At 48.3% G+C, this 19,036-nt stretch overlaps 1 protein-coding gene across 13 annotated transcripts in view; it reads left to right on the forward strand.

Annotated features, from left to right (window-relative positions):
- The window catches only part of Slc2a9 (solute carrier family 2 member 9), a 155,785-nt gene that overhangs the window by 55,810 nt on the left and 80,939 nt on the right, over positions 1–19,036 (forward strand). For all 13 annotated transcript variants that reach the window (XM_042285917.2, XM_076545667.1, XM_042285920.2 and 10 more), the window contains one exon: positions 2,147–2,292. In XM_042285917.2, coding sequence (XP_042141851.1) covers positions 2,147–2,292 — 146 coding nt within the window. The remainder of the gene's footprint in view (positions 1–2,146; positions 2,293–19,036) is intronic.

The following is a 19,036-nucleotide window of genomic DNA, read 5'->3' on the forward strand; positions in this document are numbered from 1 at the left end:
CCATACAAAACCAGGCGGGGTGGCACAGGCCACATGGGAGATGGAAGCAGGAAGAGCAGAAGTTCAAGGTCGTCCTTGACATGCTCCACAGCACACTGAGTTCAAGGCCAGCCTGGCCTATCTGAGACTGTGCTTCAAACCCAAACAGAGAACTGAAAGCCACATAATAATCCTGAGCATCCTAGAAGTAATACGAGCTATTAATAAGACGCTGTTTGCCCAGCTTCTCACGGAGCGTCAGAAGTAGATTAGAAATATAGGACATCTTTGATTTTTCCCCCCTAGGGGATATGGAGAAACATCAACATACTACTTTTTATATAGAAATAAACATGACTCAATATGGCATTAGAGACAAATTCACACAGACCGAAGAATTTAAAGTAGGAGTTTTGTGTTGGTGGGAGATTGAACTGGACATGACCCAAGCATGACCTTCCCAGAGCTGCCCACATCCCCTCTGGTACACTTCCCCATCAGCCACAGTACAGGTTCCCCAGGACACAAGCCATGCCAGCTACAAGCAGAAGCTCCATGGTTCCTGTTGTTAAAAATATGGAAAGTTCCAAAAATAATTTATGAGCTTAAAGTCATGTTTTTAACAACATATTATCCATTATCACCATAATGATATTGGTAAAGACCCTATCGCCAGGTAATGTCAGACCCATAGCTAATTGAGGATAGAGACCGACCATGTTTTGGAAGACACAAATCCACCTCCTCCTGTAGGAAGTGACATTGAACTGAAACAGGAAGCATAGGTGGGAATCAGCCTCAGATCTCTGAGGACAGAGGGTTTGAAACAAAGAGAAGAACCACAGTCAGTCTTCGAGGGCACAATGAGCCTAGTGTGCTCCCTGAGCCCTGAGCTTCACACGTCAAGGGAGGATGGATGGCAGGGAGTAGGGTCAGAAGTTGAACAAGGCTGCTTTGGAATGGGGATGCTTATTGAAGACCAACCACCCTGGATAGATGGTACCGGGCAAGCCAGAATGCATCATAGAACCAAACATAGGCTTATTATATGGCTTACCTCCTTCTTCACCCCTGGGTTAGCCATAGTTGCCATAAATTAACAGCTGAACACAGTTTGTGTTCCCATCTCCATAATGGTGATAGCTCTACTGTCCTTACATCTAGAATACAATGAATGGTTCAAGCTGCCCTCAACTGGAAACACCAGTGAGCAGATTCAGGAATTGAATCATTAAGCTATACTTTATTGAGACGACAGTCTGGCAACACAGGTGGCTGTCACCCCACACGATCTACCTTCTCTGGGTTGTCTCCAGCTATCATATTTTTATGAAGAATCAGAATGAAGACAGTTAGTCATCCACGGTTCAGCCTTGCCCCACTGGGTAGGGATCAGCCTCATCTCTGAGATTCTCAGTGTGGTGCGTCCCTCCTATGGCCTCTTGGACTTTGCTCACACCATTGCCTTCTCTTTAGCAGAGGTCGCATGTTCACTGCCTCTCCTGTTCTCTAAGTAAAAGGCCAACTAAGAGCAAATAGCAGCGTGTGCATGCCAAGCATATGCAGCTCTTTTCCATAATACAGAGCACAGATGTCCCTCCTGTCTCTCTCACTCCTACTGTTCTGGTGAGCTAGAGAAGTCAACACCACACTGTATTAGTTACTTTTCTACTGCTATGACAAAAATACCATGACCCAAAGTGACCTATGAGAGGAGTTTATTACAGCTCAGGGTTCCAGAGGGAAAAGAGTCTATTATGGTGGAGAGGCATGGCAGCATGCATGGCGGCAGGGACAGGAAACTGAGAGAGAATAGAGAACAAACAGGAAGCAGAACAAGGCCATGAAATCCCCGGGCCCACTCCCAGTAATGTACTTCCCCCAGCACGGCTACACTACCTAAACCTTCCACAAGAGCACCACCTACTGGGGGAAAATGTGCACATACTGGAGCCTATGGAGGACGTTTTTTTCATTCTAAGTACCACACAACCTCAGGGCTGTGGCCCCTGCTGCTTCTTCCCCATGGCAGTTAGCATCCCTGTGAGCTGACAAGTGCTCTCCCATGGTCTTGGTGTCATGGGCAGGGGCACGTCAGCGTCTGTAAGTGCTCATCATGTGACCACATGGGAGCCGGGCCTCTCTCACGGCTGTGTCTTTCCCTCAGGCATTGCACTCAGCGCGCTCCCCATGTACCTCAATGAGATCTCACCCAAGCAGATCCGAGGCTCCCTGGGCCAGGTGACTGCCATCTTCATCTGCATTGGCGTGTTCACTGGGCAGCTGCTGGGCTTACCTGAGCTCCTGGGAAAGGTAAGTGTGGCTTCCCAGAAAGCCATGGCTGCTTTCGTCTCTCTGTTACCGGGTCACAAGGAGCCCTTAGAAGTCTCATCTCTAAGGTGGCGATTCCTGAGGGCTCGAGTGTTTTAGACATCCACGGAGAAAAGTTGTAGATGCCTTTCACTTTCTTAGAATATAAATACTACATAAAAAACTCAAACCTTACAGAGTGTTCAAGTCCACTGCTCACCAACCATGGTTGATAGCTGAATTTGCATTTGTACAGGCTTTGCCCTCTGCTTTAAAATCCATGTATGCCTCTTACCTGAATGTTCAGTTAGCCGTGTTTGTGTTGTTTTCATGGGATCATGCCATACACATGGTTCTGCAGCTTGCTGCTCTCATTTTTACACATTGTTTGGTATCTTTCAGGAGACATTCACTAACTCTACCACAGTCGTGAGTTTATCTTTTTCTCCTAAATAATTGTGCCATCTTCCCATTTGCCTTGCTGTGTGAGGAACAGGAAGGAGTGGGTTAGAATCCCAGCTCAACCACACACTTGCTAGGTGGGCATGGCAAAGAATTGTGTTCATCCGGGTTGGTGTAGGAGTGAGGCGAGCCCGAGGAAGGTTTCGCAGAAGGTGAGGCCTCTGAGCATCCCCGAGGGTGAGTGAGGGTTAGGTAGTGGTGATCGGGTCTAGGGGAGAAAGTGTCCTAGAGACAGATGAGGCAATGGAAAAGGCTTCCAGATAGAGCAGGTCTCTGATAGTAACTGGGAGGGTCCCAAGAGAGCAGGAATGACCCACATGGGTGAGGAAGACGCATGAGGGGGGTGAGTGAGGAGGAAGGCGAGAGGAGGATGCTCACTGAGCCCAGCAGGCTTCAACCAGAAAGAACAGGATGCTCCAGGGCCACTGCAGCAGGGCAGTGGTGTGGCCAGAGCCTTGGCAGAAGGGGCCATGAGGAGGTAAGGGGAAGGAACCAAACTGGAGTGGGAAGGGGGTGAGGCGGGCTCAGAGGCCCAGTAGGAGGCCGTGGCTATGGACACATGTGGCCAGAGCCAGCAGTGGCTGTGGGCAGGGAGCAGCAGTGCATTGGTCAAGACCTGGAAGGAAGCTGAGTCCACAGTATCTACTTCCTGGGATGGGTGAGCCTGTGATGGGTGAGGGGGATGATAGGAGGATGGCCCAGGGGCTCCCTTGGGATACAGAGGCCTCTCCTGGCCACCTATGGGGTGAGTGCAGGAAGGAGGAGGACAGGATGCCTCAACTCACTCATGGCCAACACAAGCCAAGGACTGTTCTGGTACTTAAGCCGTGCCTGATGGCAACAGCTCTTAGCACCCGGATTCTGGCAGCAGGGTCCTGCAACAAGACAGCTTAATGAGCAAGCGCACCAAGCGAGTGTGCTCGCGGGCAAGGCTGCATTAGTTAGTGAGCCATTCAAAGCCTTACCCTTGCCTCCTGCCTAGGTCCTGCCTACAACTTAGAAGCTGGAGCTAAAAGCTAGAGGATGCAGGGCTCAAGGGCTTTGAAATCTGTCTGCTGGGCATGTCTCACCCAGTGCTGGCTTCTCTGGGATGCTCAAGCTTAGAAAGCAGCCGTAATTCTGCCGTGGGCTTCTGAGTGCTGCCTGACCTCGCTAACTCTGGATCCAGCTCCTACCTTACTTACTCAGTAGAGATTCCACGGGTCCAATATGTGGAGGCCAAAGGACAGCTTTCCACCATGGGTTCTAGGGGATGAACTAGGTTCTCAGGTTTGCGGAGCAAACTTTCACTGGATAGGCTGTCCATCCTGCCTTTAAATGTACCCGCGTGTCATCATGTGTGGTTTGTTATGTCTCAGCTGGACCAGCCTGCCTCAGAGCCGCCTGCCTCTCACCTTTCTGAATTGACTGCCAGAGTGGCACACTCTGGTTTTCCTCTTTTTACAAAACCAGAAACAACACCTGCTCTCTACTTCCGGGTGTCTGTTGACTGACAATTTCCATAATTAGTGTGAGTGTGCTAGAAACAGTCTGTCTGCCGGGGTGAGGTCTCACAAGATTCGTTTGCTTTCTGTTTAAAGATATTTTTAAGCTCCCAAAGTGAACATTTGTCAGTGACAATAAAAACAATGTAACAACCGCAGCCCACCCTTATAGTGCAGAAGTGTGTACTAAAGCCAGCAAATAGTTTACTTGTTCTCCAGGGATTGAAAAAGTAAGTGCCTGCTTTACAGGACTCTAAATTCCTTGTCACCCATAGGACATTTTGGATGTCAATCCTAAAAACTTTCTGTTATCCCAGGCCCTCCTTAAGCCTCTTTCTTCATTCACTCAGTCAGTTAGCAAATGGTTAAAACATGGAGTCGGATGCTGGAGTCCAGCAATGAGCATGTCAGATATAGTCACATCTTAACGAGGCTTTAGAGACTGCAAGAACTGTGTGACCTTTGGCGGGTCATCCCTTCCCCAGCATCCTTCTGTTTAGCAGGCATGGCTCAAAGTCCCACATCCCCATGTCCCACTTAAACGCTGTTTCCTCTGGGAACACATCACTGGCAAGTCTGGTCTCTCCTGTTCTGGGGTTCCTGTTGGCTTCCATGTTTCCTCCCCCACAGCAGAGTGCATCTTGCTGATGGTTATGCACTACAGTCCAGAGGCGTCAAGGTAGCCACCCCCTCAGCAAGTCTGTAGGAAGCCCCGGTGGTCCGCTGTAATGTGGGCTGGCTGCTGCTGCTGCAACTACAGGGCAGCCAGACTAGATGCCATACTCATGGAAACCACAGGGAGGCAATTAGCGCGTGGTTGGCAGATAATAGAAGAAGTAGGACACTGACCTTGTTGTGGGGTGAATGGTTTTCCTGCCTGCCGAAGTGATGTGAAATGATGCCTTATGGATAATTAGGATTTGTGTTGGCCAGGGCTGGGGGAGGTAGGGGAAGGGACTAAATGAAGAGGATACTGCCAAGCAGAGAGTTTAGGAAAGACTAGCATTTGTTTAGAGGCAGAAAGACCAGGGATCAGCCTTACTAGGTGGGGGTCCCTTTGTTCAGGCCTTAGCCACCTTCTGTCTCTTGTCATTTTGATAATGGCCATTGTAAGGGGGAGGTGATACTTCACTGTGGTTTGATTTGCATTTTCCTGCTGATTAGCCGTGCTAAGTGCCTCTTCAAGTACCCATTGGCTGTTTTCAAAGGTTTACTTTACTTGTTAGTTTTATGTAGATGTATGTGGTTCTGAGTTTATGTATGTGTACCAGGTGCATGCAGGTGTCCTTGGAGGTCAGAAGAGGGCATCAGATCCCCTAGAACTCTGTTTCATGTGGATGTCCAGTTTTCCCAGCATCTCAGTCAAGACCAGAGGGCTTGCCCTAGTCCAGCAGGAGCTTACTCGGCTCAGAAGTGCAGCAGCAAGGGTTCACAGGGCAGATGAGATAGGGGATCAGTGGGTGATGGCCTGCGGCAGCCTGGAAGGAGTCAGGGATATCTCTGGGTGCCTGGTTTGTTAGCCAGGTAGAGTAGTAGTACAAGACTCCAAGTCAGGAGCCATGGAGGAGGAACAATAGCTTCTGAGGGACAAAGGTGGCAATGAATGGCCCAGGTTACAGACTACTGGGAAGCAGAGCTGACTTGAGAACATAGGCAGCACCCCTGTTCCCAGGCTGCGAGTGCTGTCCTTGGAATAGCAGGGCACATCAGCATGACTCTGGCCGGAAGGTCCAGCAGCTATGCCCACCGCCTCATCTGGGCCAGCTGAAAAGGCAGAGATCCCCTGCAAGTTGTCTTTTCCCGTGTTAGTTTTTATTACTGTGATAAAAGAGCTGAGGGAAACATCTTAAAGGAGCAAACATTTATTCTGGTTCATGAAATTCAAATTTAAATTTCAGAAATTTAGTCCATGGTCAGCTAGCTGCATCGTTGAGGACTTGTGTTAAGGCAGAATATCATGACAGAAAGGCATGGTGGGGAGGATACTTACCTCACTGCAGTGGGGAGGGAGGAAGGGAGGCTGGGAGGGAGACAGAGGGTAACAAGATAATATTATTCAAAGGCGTTGCCACACTGAATCCAACCACATGTTAATCCACTGGTAAGATCAGAGTCCTCATGATGCAGTCACTTTCCCAAAGTGTCCCCTGGGAACACTACACTGGGGACCAAGCCTTCAACACACGAGTCTCTCAGGGGGACGCTTCACCTCCAAATCCTAATACTCACCATCAAATTGGATTTTCTAGGTTTAGTTGACTCTGGCTAGAACAGTAGTTCTCAGCTGCCACCCTTTAATACAGTTCCTCATGCTGTGGTGACCCCCAAGCATAAAATTATGTCATTGCCACTTCGTAACTGTAGTTTTGCTACTGTTACTAATTGTAATGTAAATATCTGATATGGGACCCCAAGGGGGTCACAGTCCACAGGTTAAGAACCACTGGGCTAGGAGGATGTGTGCACAGCCCAGTAAACATCATGGGTCTGGATTTGTTTGTTGTGTGTTTTCATGCCCACCCTCTGTGAAGGTGGAGCTTGGGTTTCTGATGAGAGAAAGGACATCAGACAAAAGTTCTTTCTTCATCTCCTCTGGGGTTTTGTGAGGTGCCAGCTGAGCGGGAGCCGTAGGCATTTCACCAGGTGCAAGGATTTCGTTTCTTTATTTTAATCCTGTTTCTCACTCATCTTCAAAGATGGAGACATCTCAGCTTTTAAAAATGTAAAGACTGAAAAGGGATGCTTCCACTCAGGTGGTTTCTTTGAAACACAGAGGAGGAGGAAATGGTGAGAGTTACTTTGGGCCCTGGGAGGGCAGAAGAAAGGGCAATCCCAGTTCAGAGTCAATTAAACCGATGTCACGAATTTCATCAGACCTGTAAAGACTGGTGGTGGGACAGTCCTGTGACATTATTTGCTTCCAAGGGACATGTTAAAAGACATATTAATGAAGTATTTCTCTAGCAAAGATAAAAAGCAGAGTGGTTGGATGAAGACCGTAGGCAGGAATACAGGAGGAGGGGTATGGGAACACTTGGGCAGCTACTGTGGCTGAGGCATCAGGGCGGGTAAGTAGAAGCTCAGAGCGGGCCTCTTCTCACAGGCAGGGATGCCAGCCACACACCTCCCATCCGAATTGTTCCAGCAGGGACCCCTGCTCTTCATGCTGGCACGGAAGCTCTCTATCTACCCAGCCATCTCCCTATCTGTGTCTGTTTTAATCCTTGACTCTCAGACTATGGTATGAAAACCATTCACTTTTGCTTTCTTTTCTCTCCCACCTTTATTCCACTTTCCCTAAGTCAAACAGCCTTCCCCTGTTCATATTTAAGGTGCCCTAGACACATATCAAGTTCGCATGTCCACATGAGTTCCTGCTCTGGACTGCCCATCAGGTCCCTGTGGCCTCCCCGTTCTCTTGTTCACCCTGAAAGATTCAAATACTATGTGACTTTGTGTCCAGCACGGTGCCCTCTGCCTCTACTGTCAAAGCTGGAACCTTTCCTTTGCTGATTGTCCCCTGGAACCCGAAGGACCATTCTCATCTCAAACAAAACCGCCACTGAATGTTTGGTCCACATTACACTAAACTGATACACTGATCTGGAAAAGTTGAGGATGGTTTCTGTTTTTCTGCTGAGAAGCGTGTTTCCCTACTCACTTTGCTTCTCCTTCATATTACTCAGTTGTAGCGACAGGAATGCTTGTATTTTGTTTCTTTTTATCAGTGTTATTATTAACTACAGCTGTAGTTCTTGGATGTAAGTTATCGAGACTTACACAAGCTAGGCCACTCACTGATCCCCAGCCCTGCTGCTGTGTTCATTACCAAGAAAACAGACACTGTAATTGTGTATTGACTCCTAAGCTCTTCTGTTTTGTTGCTAATGGGATTTCTTTTCTGCATTTTGTTTTCAAACTGGTGATTGACAGCTTGGTATATGCTGATCTGGGACTCTTTTTCACTTCCTAGTAGGGTCTATCACTTGCTTACTTAGATAGTTCAAAATGATGGCTGTTAACAGCATCCTCAGAGCCATGTTCTCTTCCTCTCTAGCAGCCACTTCTCCCTAGTGACATCCATGACTGGTTGTGATCTCAGGATGCTGCCACTGCCACTTGACACAGTGGGAGTCTGTGGGGAACTTTATTAGAAACAACTGTCATGTTTTTCTCTTTTTATTTAAAGGTTTACTTATTTTTATTTTCTGAGAATGAATGAAGGCTTGCATGCAGGTATGTGCACCATTGGGTGCAGTACCTGCAGAGGCCAGAAGAGGGCATCAGATCCCCCAGAACTGGAGTTACAGATGGGTGTGAGTCACTGTGTGGGTTCTGGGAACAGAACCCGGGTCCCCTGCAAGTTCAGTAAATGTTTAAACCACTAAGAAAATTCTCTAGCTCCAATGATTATCTTAATTTTTTTCCCCAAATTTTGCTTTTGAAAGAAAGTCTGACTCTTGGCTCATACCTTTCACTGTCTTCCCTCTTGTGACATTTTGGAAGATAATTTTGACAGTGTTATTTCTAGAACTTTTAATTTTCCACATTCTCAAGAGACACTTTCCTAAATAATTTGTCATTTTGATTGCAGTTAAGTCAAACTACTCAGAGCAATGTCGTCAATCCCACGTAGCTCTGATTTTCTTATTGCCATTCACCGTGTTCTATCTTGTCTGTAGAAAGAAGCTCACGAGTACCTCCCTTGGGGAAACATGAAGGTTGATTCTGTGGTCATTTTGTGATTAACCTTTGTAAACACTCCATGTTTGTTTGCCTAAGAAGTATAGCTCCTTCTCAGTGCAGTAAAAGCAGATCCAACATGGAAAGTGGTTATAAAAGACCTTAAATCAATAGAATTACCCATGATATTAGAAAGCAGAGATAACTGTGTCACTGTCACAGAAAGAGTGACCTTCCAGGGAAGGGCCCCAGGCAGTCACCACGTGACAGTAGAGTATCTCATGCCAGGCAGTCCCAGGCTGCATCCCATCTGCCACTCACTTGCTGAGGGGCTTTGAATAAGTTGATGAACGTCTATGAGAGTGTTTCCTTATCTACACAATGGGTTTAATAGTGGTGTCCTGCCCATGGTTGGTCCACATGTCATGAAATATATAGCAAACTTGGAGCAGACATGCAGCTGGTGTGAAGTTGGTGTTAACCACCACTCAGCTCATGCTCAGCACTAAGAATGAGTCACTTTAGTTTCTGTCCAGGTTGAAAGCTCAGCCTTGGAGAGATTTGACTCTGGTGCCTACGGCACTGAGGCAGTGGCCTGAGCTTCCCGGCTTTAAACCCACATCTGTGCAATAGGACCTTTGGTCCCCCTGTTCAGAGATCAGGAGGGGCACCCCAGAGGGCAGAGCCTTGGGAAGTCAGCCCCTCTTGATCTCTGTTTATCTCAAGTGCACCCCACCCCAAGGGTATGAAAGCTCTTGTTCTCAAGGAACTTTTTAACTTAGCACCCAACAGACTTCACTGAAATCCAGGAAGGAGAGAGCTTTTTGTTTTTGTCAAGAATACATTCATCTGGGGAATTTGTTTCAAGCATTCGCACCTGATAGAAGATTGAAAGGAAGATTCTCATGTGGGGCACCCCCTTGCCTGCTTCTACCACCCAAGAAAATACCAGGTTGTGTGGGAATAGCTACAAGATGAACACTTTTGTATTCTCATTCTCTATGTCTCCATTTGTCTATTTGTCTTCTTTATTTCTGTCTGTCTGTCTTTCTGTCTCTCTGTATATATATGTGTGTGCATTTGTACATATGTATATACATCTGTGTGCATGTTGGGTACATGGGCAGAGGACATTCATTCCTTAGTTGTCTTTCCTTAGTTGTCTATCTTTTTCTTTTGAGACAGTGTCCCTCATTGGCCTGGAACTCACCAAGCAGGCCAGAATAACAGGCCAGCAAGCTCCAAGAATTCACCCATCTCCATCACATTACATCATGCCTAGGGGATCATGCTTGTAAGGCAAGCATCCCCCTGACCTGCCTTTGTATTCTTAATGTCACAACAAAGTCTAAACACCATTACTAAGACACCCAGTCCTCTCAGTCTCCTCATTCAGACAGGTTTGGATTTCCCAGGAGGGTGATGCACCAAGCATGGTGACCCATCTTCCATCTCCCCTTCTCATCTCAGTCAACACCCCCCCATTAGGGGACCTAGAGTTAAAACACCCCCAAGCTCTCATCCCAAGCCAACCCTAAGCCCCTCCCAGAATGTGCCTTCCTGTTTCACCAGCTTCTTTTCATTTCCTCTAATTGCATCATCCTTCAAGGCCCCGAGGGCAAGGCCCTTCTTAAGGCACATCCTATCCTGCCAGGCACTGGAGTTAGCTTTTTCCACACAAGACTCCTTCCCCCACCTCTTTTTATTTTACATTCTAGTCAAACTGTCATTTCACCTGTTGTTACTTCCTGGAGCACATGATCAAAAGTCTCCTCTTTGTATTGTCATAGATCCAAATGTAGAGTCTGCCCCCTTAGGGCGGAGGAAAGGCACCCTTTCAACCTTTTCTAGTGCTTTCAAGAATCCAACAGGACCCCACAGTAGTGGTTTGAATGAGAATGGTCTCCTTAGGCTCATATATTTGAATACTTGGTCCTCAGTTGGTGGAACTGTTTGGGAAGGATTAGGAGGTGTGGCCTTTACTGGAGGAGGTGTGTCACTGGGGGCGGGCTCTGAGATTTCATGATATTCCCAGTTAGCTCTTTCTCTCTGCCTCACAGCTGTTATCTAAACATGTAACCCCTCAGCCTCTGCAGCAGTGCTATGCCTGCCTGCCTGCTGCCATGCTCCCCACCAAGACGGTCATGGACTCACCCTCTGAAACTGTAAGCAAGCGCCCAATTAAATGCTTTCTTTTATAAGCCACCTTGGTCATGTTGTACCTTCACACTAATAGAACAGAAACCAAGACATTTGCCCCATGCTTATGGCCTGAGTGGTGAGTAGCCAAGACTCCTGCTGGCCACCAAGTGTTCATGGTGTCCAGCCAGGGTGAACCCACTTCCCCTGACTCCCAGTTCTCTGCGCATCAAAGGCAGTCTCAATTGTGATATAGCTGAGGCTTCTGGCTGCTTGAACTTCTGCTTTGGTGAGTCACGCTTCAGTGGGGGCGCTTTACCTCCAGGGTCAGGCCAGCCACACCAGCTCTATCTGCAAGCAAGGGAGCAGAGGAGGCGAAGATAAATTTAACAGTTCTTGAAGTCGCGTCAAATGGAATTGTAAAGAAAGCCTTTGAAGCTTGTCTGAACCTAGCTCTCTTCTCTTGGAAGGACCACGGGGGAAATGATTAGTAAGGTTGCCCTTTGAGGACATGGCTTTGAGTGGGAGTTGGCAGGGAGGCGATGCTAGAGGTGAATCACAAGCCCCAAAGGACTGTACCTTCACTCCTGGGCCACGCCGTTCACTACACTACTTTCTCTGGCAAATACTGTCTCCCGAGTGCTGCTGTTTCCCAGCTGAACTTGCTGTCCCGTGCAGATCCCATCACCACTGGAATGGGGCTTGGGCTGGCAGGTCCATGGCATCCATAGCCCTTGCCTCCCATATAGTTACACACTTCTCATTTTCTGAGCTTCTTAGTATACTAGACTCCAAAGGGAAGAGCCATGGAAAGCCTCTACAGATAGGACACTCACTGTTTAGAAAAGCAAGTGTCAGAATACAGAGGAGTGGCCTGAGGGACAAGTGTGACCTATATGGCCTTATAGGTGGAGAACCCAGGTGTGGGAGAGCTAGGGGAGCAAATGCAATGGAAATCTTTCTAGAGAGGGTGCCTTGTTGTGTGAGGGACAATCACCCACATGGAAGGGAAGGGAAGTACAGTTCCAGGCAGAGAGAACATCCCATGCAAAAACAAAGAAATCGAGAAAGAGTCCAATACATTTGAAAACTGAGAATGCTTCAGTAATCACGCCTAGGACACCGTGCCAAGAGAGGAGATGGGCAGGCCAGCTGCTCCCATGTGCAACAGCACTGTGGGAAGTGAGCTGACTTGGATGTTAGGAAGCTGTGGGATAAAGTCTGGCCTCTGCTGCTCTCCAGCTGTGTGACCTGGACAAGTGACTTCAGCTCTCTGAGGCTCAGAGTCTGTGTCTGTAAAATGGGAATAACCTACACTCCATGGAGCCAATGTTACCATTAGATGAGATGCTGTATATGCTGTGTTCAGCCCTGGGGGTCTACAAATGACAGCCATCGTGCAAAACAGACTGTTGTGTCTATTAAATGAAGACCGTATTCCTGCCCGCCCGCATTCAGAAACCCCTGATTTGGGGGTCCAAGGTCCAATTCTGATCTGGTCTCATCTCTAGCACCATGCATCTTCCTCTCCTTCCCTATAGGCCCTGCTCTCCCACCATCCCATACTACTCAGGCATTCCCTTGGGAATCCTCCTTGCTCCCTCCTCTCCATCTACACCGTGTGCTTCAAGGAAGACCCAACTCAAACAACCGGAAGGTGCAGTTTCCCTGGCCCTTCTGAAAGGAATGGAGGTGTAGGGCTGAGGCCAGCAGGGCTTCCAGCAAAGCTTTTCTTTATCCACTGAGTGCTCAGACAGATGGGGGGTGCTTCAATGGAAGGGTTATTCTGGAAGATGCCCTGCCTTCTTGCCCCCTTCCAACTGCATCTTGACTTATCTATTGCTGTGATAACACCATGACTATAGACATCTTGAGGAGAAAAGGGCTATTTCAGCCAACATGTCTGCTCACAGTCCATCATCCAGGGGTGTCAGGGTAGAAACCTGGAGACAGGAACCTGGAGGCAGTCACAGAAGCAGAAGCCGTGGAGGGGTGCTGCTTCCTGGCTTGTTCACCCTGGCTTGCTCAGCCTGCTTCCTTATGGCACGTAGAACTACCAGCTCAGAGCTGGTACCACCCATAATGGGCTGGGCCCACTCACATTAACCACAAATTAAGAACATTCAGGCTTTCCTACAGTCCAATCATATGGAGACAGTCTCTCAGTTGAGGTTCCCTCCTCTCAGCTGAATCTATCTTGGGTCAAGTTGACATAAAACTACCCAGTGCAGGCATTTTTGAACAAAGTATATTTCAGTAAGGTCTGCTGTCCTATCTCCCCAACCTCCTGCTGACCCTTCGCCTGCCCCCTCCAGTCATCTCCCACTAGTTTCTTTTCTGCTTCCGTGTCCCGTGTATCCGCTGCCCACACCCCACCCCTCCTCATGCATTATGTACTGTGATGGTCTTAGTTTCCATTGCTGAGGCCGTTTGCTCTGGGCCTTTGCCTTCTCACAGCATCCCATGCTTGCTTTCTCATGGTACAGCAGCAGTCTCCCTGTATTGGGTCTCTCTTTGCTCCAGAGCTCTTTTATCTTCCTTCAGTCTCTTTATGCCTCTCTCTTCTGTGCTACAGGCTCCTTCAAACGTCTGCTGCTTTCTTTCCTATTTAAAAAGGAGCTGAGCAGATCCTGGTACAAGTTCAGCCCCCCTCCCCCACACGAATGAGGATGTGCACAGCATTTCCATGGTGACCGCACCCACATCAGCCAATGCTTGCCTTTTCTACATTTTTCCTCCAAAGGTCATTTTCTCTTCCCAGAGCAAAAGATGCCTATCTTGGAGCCCAGGTCCACTGCAGGTGACAAGGGCTCTGGGCTTTACGTCCTTGTTATCAGTCTCACGCTTTGCTGCTGGGCCTGGTCTGCCCACGGCTGTGATCAGCATGGGTCCGCTGATTGGGCAAATGGCACTTCTGTGAGAAAGGGCAGCGCTGGTGCAGAAGATGTGGGGCTTGAGGGTCTTTCTCCCAGTTTCCATTTGCAATACACGGCCTTGCCCTGTCTCGGGTGGCCCCTTTGTGTTGAGCCATTAGGAGTTTCTAGGGTGAGTATCTTGCATACTTCTGGGTACCCCCATAGATGCTCAAGTCCTCGACCCCCACTGTACTCTGATGAGGGTAAGAGACAGGAAGAGGCTTCTCTTTGTTTGCCCAGGTCTTTACTCTTCACCAGCCAGCATGTGCCAATCACTCACTCAATGACTGGGGCTATAACTGCAACCCTGGGGACAATCTGGGCAGGGCGAGAGACCAGGAATGTGCAGGCAAAGTCCTGCTAGGTAGCTTCCATTGGTGGAAGCAGGATACCTCTGTGTCTGAGCAGATGAGGCTTTAAGTAGGTCTCTCAAGGAGTAGCTACACTTGAGTCCTGTCTACACTAGGGGCTGTGGCGGTATGTAGTGTTGGCAATGACAGCCTTTGACTGAGCGTAACTGAGAACTAGATGCCTGGCTGAACTCCTCACGTGTGTTCTCCTAAAGTCTCCTGACAGCCTGTACTATAGGCTGGCTATTGTCTCTTTCACCTGGCCATTGGTGGCTACACCAGCTTGTCAAGTAGGAGTATGTGACCGAACTGTCCTCTTTGGGCTTTGACTACTGCCAAGACCATGGGCTTAGTGTTAGGAAAACATGACAATCAGAGCTTGTCTCTTTTGTCAGCTTCCTGGATGGACTCCATCAATGCTGACTTAATCCAGACAGACTTAAGACAGACTCTTAGAGCATCACAGAAAGTTGGTCATAAAAGATAAAGAAAGACCACTAACCTGTGGTTCTAGGACTCTCATTTACTCTTTGGTTTAGTGTGTGTGTGTGCATACCTGTGTGTATCTGTGTGTGTGTGTGTGTGTGTGTGTGTGTGTGTGTGTGTGTGTGTGTGTGTGTGTGTTGCAGCTCTGTGAACCAAGAATATATGGGGGACTGGAAAGCCAATGGCACAGATTCCATGATAAATGCTAGAGGCACAAGGCCTGGGTCCTGATGCCCAGCTGCTGCCTTGCTGGCCCATCACTGACCCCAGACCCTCCTGGTCCTTTCTGCGCATGTCTGTGGATTAAAGGAGTGATAGTGTGAATGAGTTGAGGGATGAGGGTGTTTGATCATTGATAATCAAACTCTCCCTGAAGAGTAAAGTGTGCTTAGAGGCATTGAGGAGGGGAGGTGCCACTGGTGTGTGTGTGTGTGTGTGTGTGTGTGTGTGTGTGTGTGTGTGTGTGTGTACCACATCCATTCACCAGGTGTTCTGCAGAAGACTATGATGGAGGGAAGTAAAAACTAGGAGCACATGAAGCAGACCACCAGCAGCCTGACTGAATCCTGGGGATAATCAGCACTGTGTGATAGATCTCCAGGCTCTGTCCCTAGGGATATCAACAGTGAGCTGGTTGGGCACAAGCCTGGAGGAGTCAAAGGCATGACAGATGGGTAGGTGGCAGCATCATACTATTAGATAAGCCATTTAGTTTATCAGGGAAACTGAGGTAGGTGCTCATTTCAGCATTGCTAGGTTAGTGAGGGCTAGCTGAAGTGTGGGAACACACAAAGGAGATTGGCAGGAGTCTTAGGCTGGGATGTCACCCAGCAGTATAGGGCTCAAAGGTCAGGGCTTCACATAGCTAGACAGAAACCCTGGATGGAGAGAGAGAGAGAGAGAGAGAGAGAGAGAGAGAGAGAGAGAGAGAGAGAGAGAGAGAGAAGAAGAAGGAGGAGGAGGAGGAGGAGGAGGAGGAGGAGGAGGAGGAGGAGGAGGAAGGGCAAAGCTCCTGAGGGTGGGTGTGTCTGTTCTCCAACTCCTAGGCTCATACCCAGGCTTTAGATGTGTTCCATACACCCAACTCTGATGTCATGGCCCCTGGGCTTGGGGGACAGCAGATGTGACCTTAGACCAGCTCTTAACTTAGTGTGGATCCTATAGGTTGGTTGAGGACTCCAGCAAGGGTGTGAGGGGAGAACCAACATTTCATGGCTGTCAGCCTCGTATCAGGCCCATGGTAGGAAATTATCTCACCCTCACAGTAACCTACAGAGGGGACATTATTGGTTCTACTCCTTTTCTGGCTGAGCAAACGGATCCAACAAAGAACAAGTTCAAGGCCTCCTAGCTAGGAGCAGAAGAATCAGAATGTGATCATTGATCCAATTTCACAGTTGATGTCCTTCCTCTGACCTTGGACTCCTCTATCCCTAGATTACATCCAAGGTCATAGGTGCATGAATAAAAGTAGGTCCAAGCCTCATTTGAAATCAAACATCAACCCCCTATGCATCCCCAGAGTCAAAGTTATTAAGGAGAAATCCAGTTCATACAGCGTGTCTATACACATCCCTACACACCCCACTGCATTTGCAAGCCTTCCCGCTCTGAGTTCTGCTTGGAGGCTGCTGATCAGCCAGGGATGAAAAGGCTCATGGCAGACAAAGGGAACAATGAGACTCAGAAACCAGGGTGATTCAGCTGGAAAGCAGAAGGCTGGCGAAGGGATTAATCATGGGTTTCAACTCCAAGGAGCCGGCTCTGAGAACAGCAGGTAGCTAACTCCTTAGGAAGCAGACAAGAGAACTATACAAATATAGTCAGGGAATTTGGGGGCACCTTAGCAAGGTACAGCTATATTGTGGCCTTTTTGACCCTGTGGGCAACAGAGGTTAAGGGCACGGAGCTGGTGACCATCTGCATGGGTTCAGGACACCACACACATACACACACACACACACACACACACACACACACACACACACAAAACTATTTATAAGGAGTTTAATTGTCAATAGGGAAGAAAATTATTGATGCCTGCATTTCTTCAGCTGAGAATCAGGAGCACTAGCAGGGCTCAAAGACTCAGTACATTTGTACAAACTCAACATTGTCCCATCTAATAGGCTGGCCAGGGACAACAGTTCATAAGGTCAGTGACCTTTAAAACCAGTATGGAATTTTGACTCTCTTCCAAATAGAACCAGAATAAAGTTGGTTTACAGATAACTTTTGCTTTAGTACTTCCTAGCAGACCCCCATGCTCAGGTTCCTTATCTATAAAAAGGCAATAATGGAGGCTGGTCTTCCCTATAAGATTGCCTGAGAACCCAGCAAGGCAGAAGACAAGCAAATCCTTTTGACAGCAGGAAATGGTGATAGGAACAGGAGGGAAGAGGAATGAGCATTGTGTGTGTAGGAGAATGGGCTCCCCACACGGGGCACCGATAAAGACTTACCACACAGTGGTTGTCATGTCCTTGGACTATTATATCATCATTTGTAACAGAGGGGAGTGCAATGATAATATAAACTTGTACAAGGATCTCTCTTAATGTAGAAACAGAATCAGGCCATGGATGCACACTAAAAATATCTAGAATATCATATTGGTTGTAAGGAATGCAGATAATTTAAAAGCTGGAATGGCCTCTTGGTGACAGATTCGGAGGTGGCCCAAGACTGAGTGACTCCACACTCAGGTAGCCATGCCTTGCCCCAGGGCACTGGGAAGCTGTGGCAATCAGGGCCCTTCCTTGGGGAGTGGCTGGAGGGGGGAATGGCAAGGTCACCGGAGTTCCGACGTCATTTGCTGATGGAGCCATTTGCCTTCTGAGCCTAGTTCCCACAAACTCTGAGATCACTCAAATGAGCAGCAGAGTCCCTTTCTCAAGGTGGCCCGGCTTTGCACACGGTGTCTGGTTGCACATGGCTCACACTTGCACCTGTCTCTTCCCGTGATGGAGTCCCTGTCATGTTGTGGTGAGCATTGGGGCGGAGTTTGAGTGACTGCTGCTGAATTCTGCTCAGGGGACTGATTTAACCTAATAGAACTGCCACTCAAATCCCCTAGTTAGCAAGCAGCTGCCAGACTTGAGAGAGCCGCTGCTCTGCTTTGCTTTGAGCTGAGGGACAATAACAAGGGGAGAGCCTATGCAGGGGTCAGAAGAGTTAACCAACCATCCAGCTAGTCCCCCAACTTCTCAAGGGATCCCACATGTATTGCCTGACCTTTCAGGGCTCAGATTTCTCTCCAATAGACCTAAAACCATAAGAGTTCTGCATAGGGAAATATTATGTTACTGTAAAGTGTCAGCCCTTTAATACGATCCATATAGGAAAGGCTTAAATTTAAAAACAAATGCTTCGAGAATGTCTCAGGGGTCTCATCTCCAGCAGCTGCAGCAATGATCTTGGTTACCACCCACCTCAACCCAGCACACATTCAATCTACTAGCACCTGCCACACTTCAAGCACCGGCAGATACATCAAGATAGGAGGCCAGGGATGGCTCTCGGGAAACACAGTCCACTGGAAGAAAGAACATTGGAAAACAGGACAATGCTGTCTTTCATGGGGCTGCATAGAGAACTCAGTCCATTACATCAGTTTTCTTTAATCAGACCATGAATATGAAGACCACGAATATGTTGCATCTCCAAAGAGCTTTGGAGGTAGTCAGTGTCTCTACACCTCACACCCAGAAGCAGTCAAAGATGCTCCTGCCAGTAGCCAGTGTGGCCTGGTCACCTTCAGGTCCCCTGCTTCATTTCTCTGGGATCCCCGGGTACTTGGTGTTCCACGAAATTAAAAATTTGACTCTGTAAGATCCACGATGCCCACTCTACTTAAAACTGTTTGCTGTCTCATAATAGTCCAGGGCAGGGGTGTAATTTATAGAAAGGACCAAAGTCTTTGAGAGCCTGGGAGAAGGAACCTAGAAGCCTAGCTTTAAAACAGAGGCCTTGCAGTTAAAAGAACAGGACACTGCTGTGAGAAGATCCACAGACCTTCCCCATTGGAGAGTTAAACATTGTCTTGGTCAACAGGATAACCCACACCTGTCCTCATGAGAACACTGGGTACCAGGACCCTGACCCAAAGCCACTGGAGCCCTGTGTCCCCTCCCGTTATCTCAGATCTTGACTGGCCTCACAAAGCCTCCTCCAAGGCTGACACCTGGGGCACCTTGTGGGCCTCCCTGGGGGGGGGGGGTAACGTATA

Source organism: Peromyscus maniculatus, chromosome 10 (assembly GCF_049852395.1).
Source record: "Peromyscus maniculatus bairdii isolate BWxNUB_F1_BW_parent chromosome 10, HU_Pman_BW_mat_3.1, whole genome shotgun sequence".
Taxonomy (NCBI): Eukaryota; Metazoa; Chordata; class Mammalia; order Rodentia; family Cricetidae; genus Peromyscus; species Peromyscus maniculatus.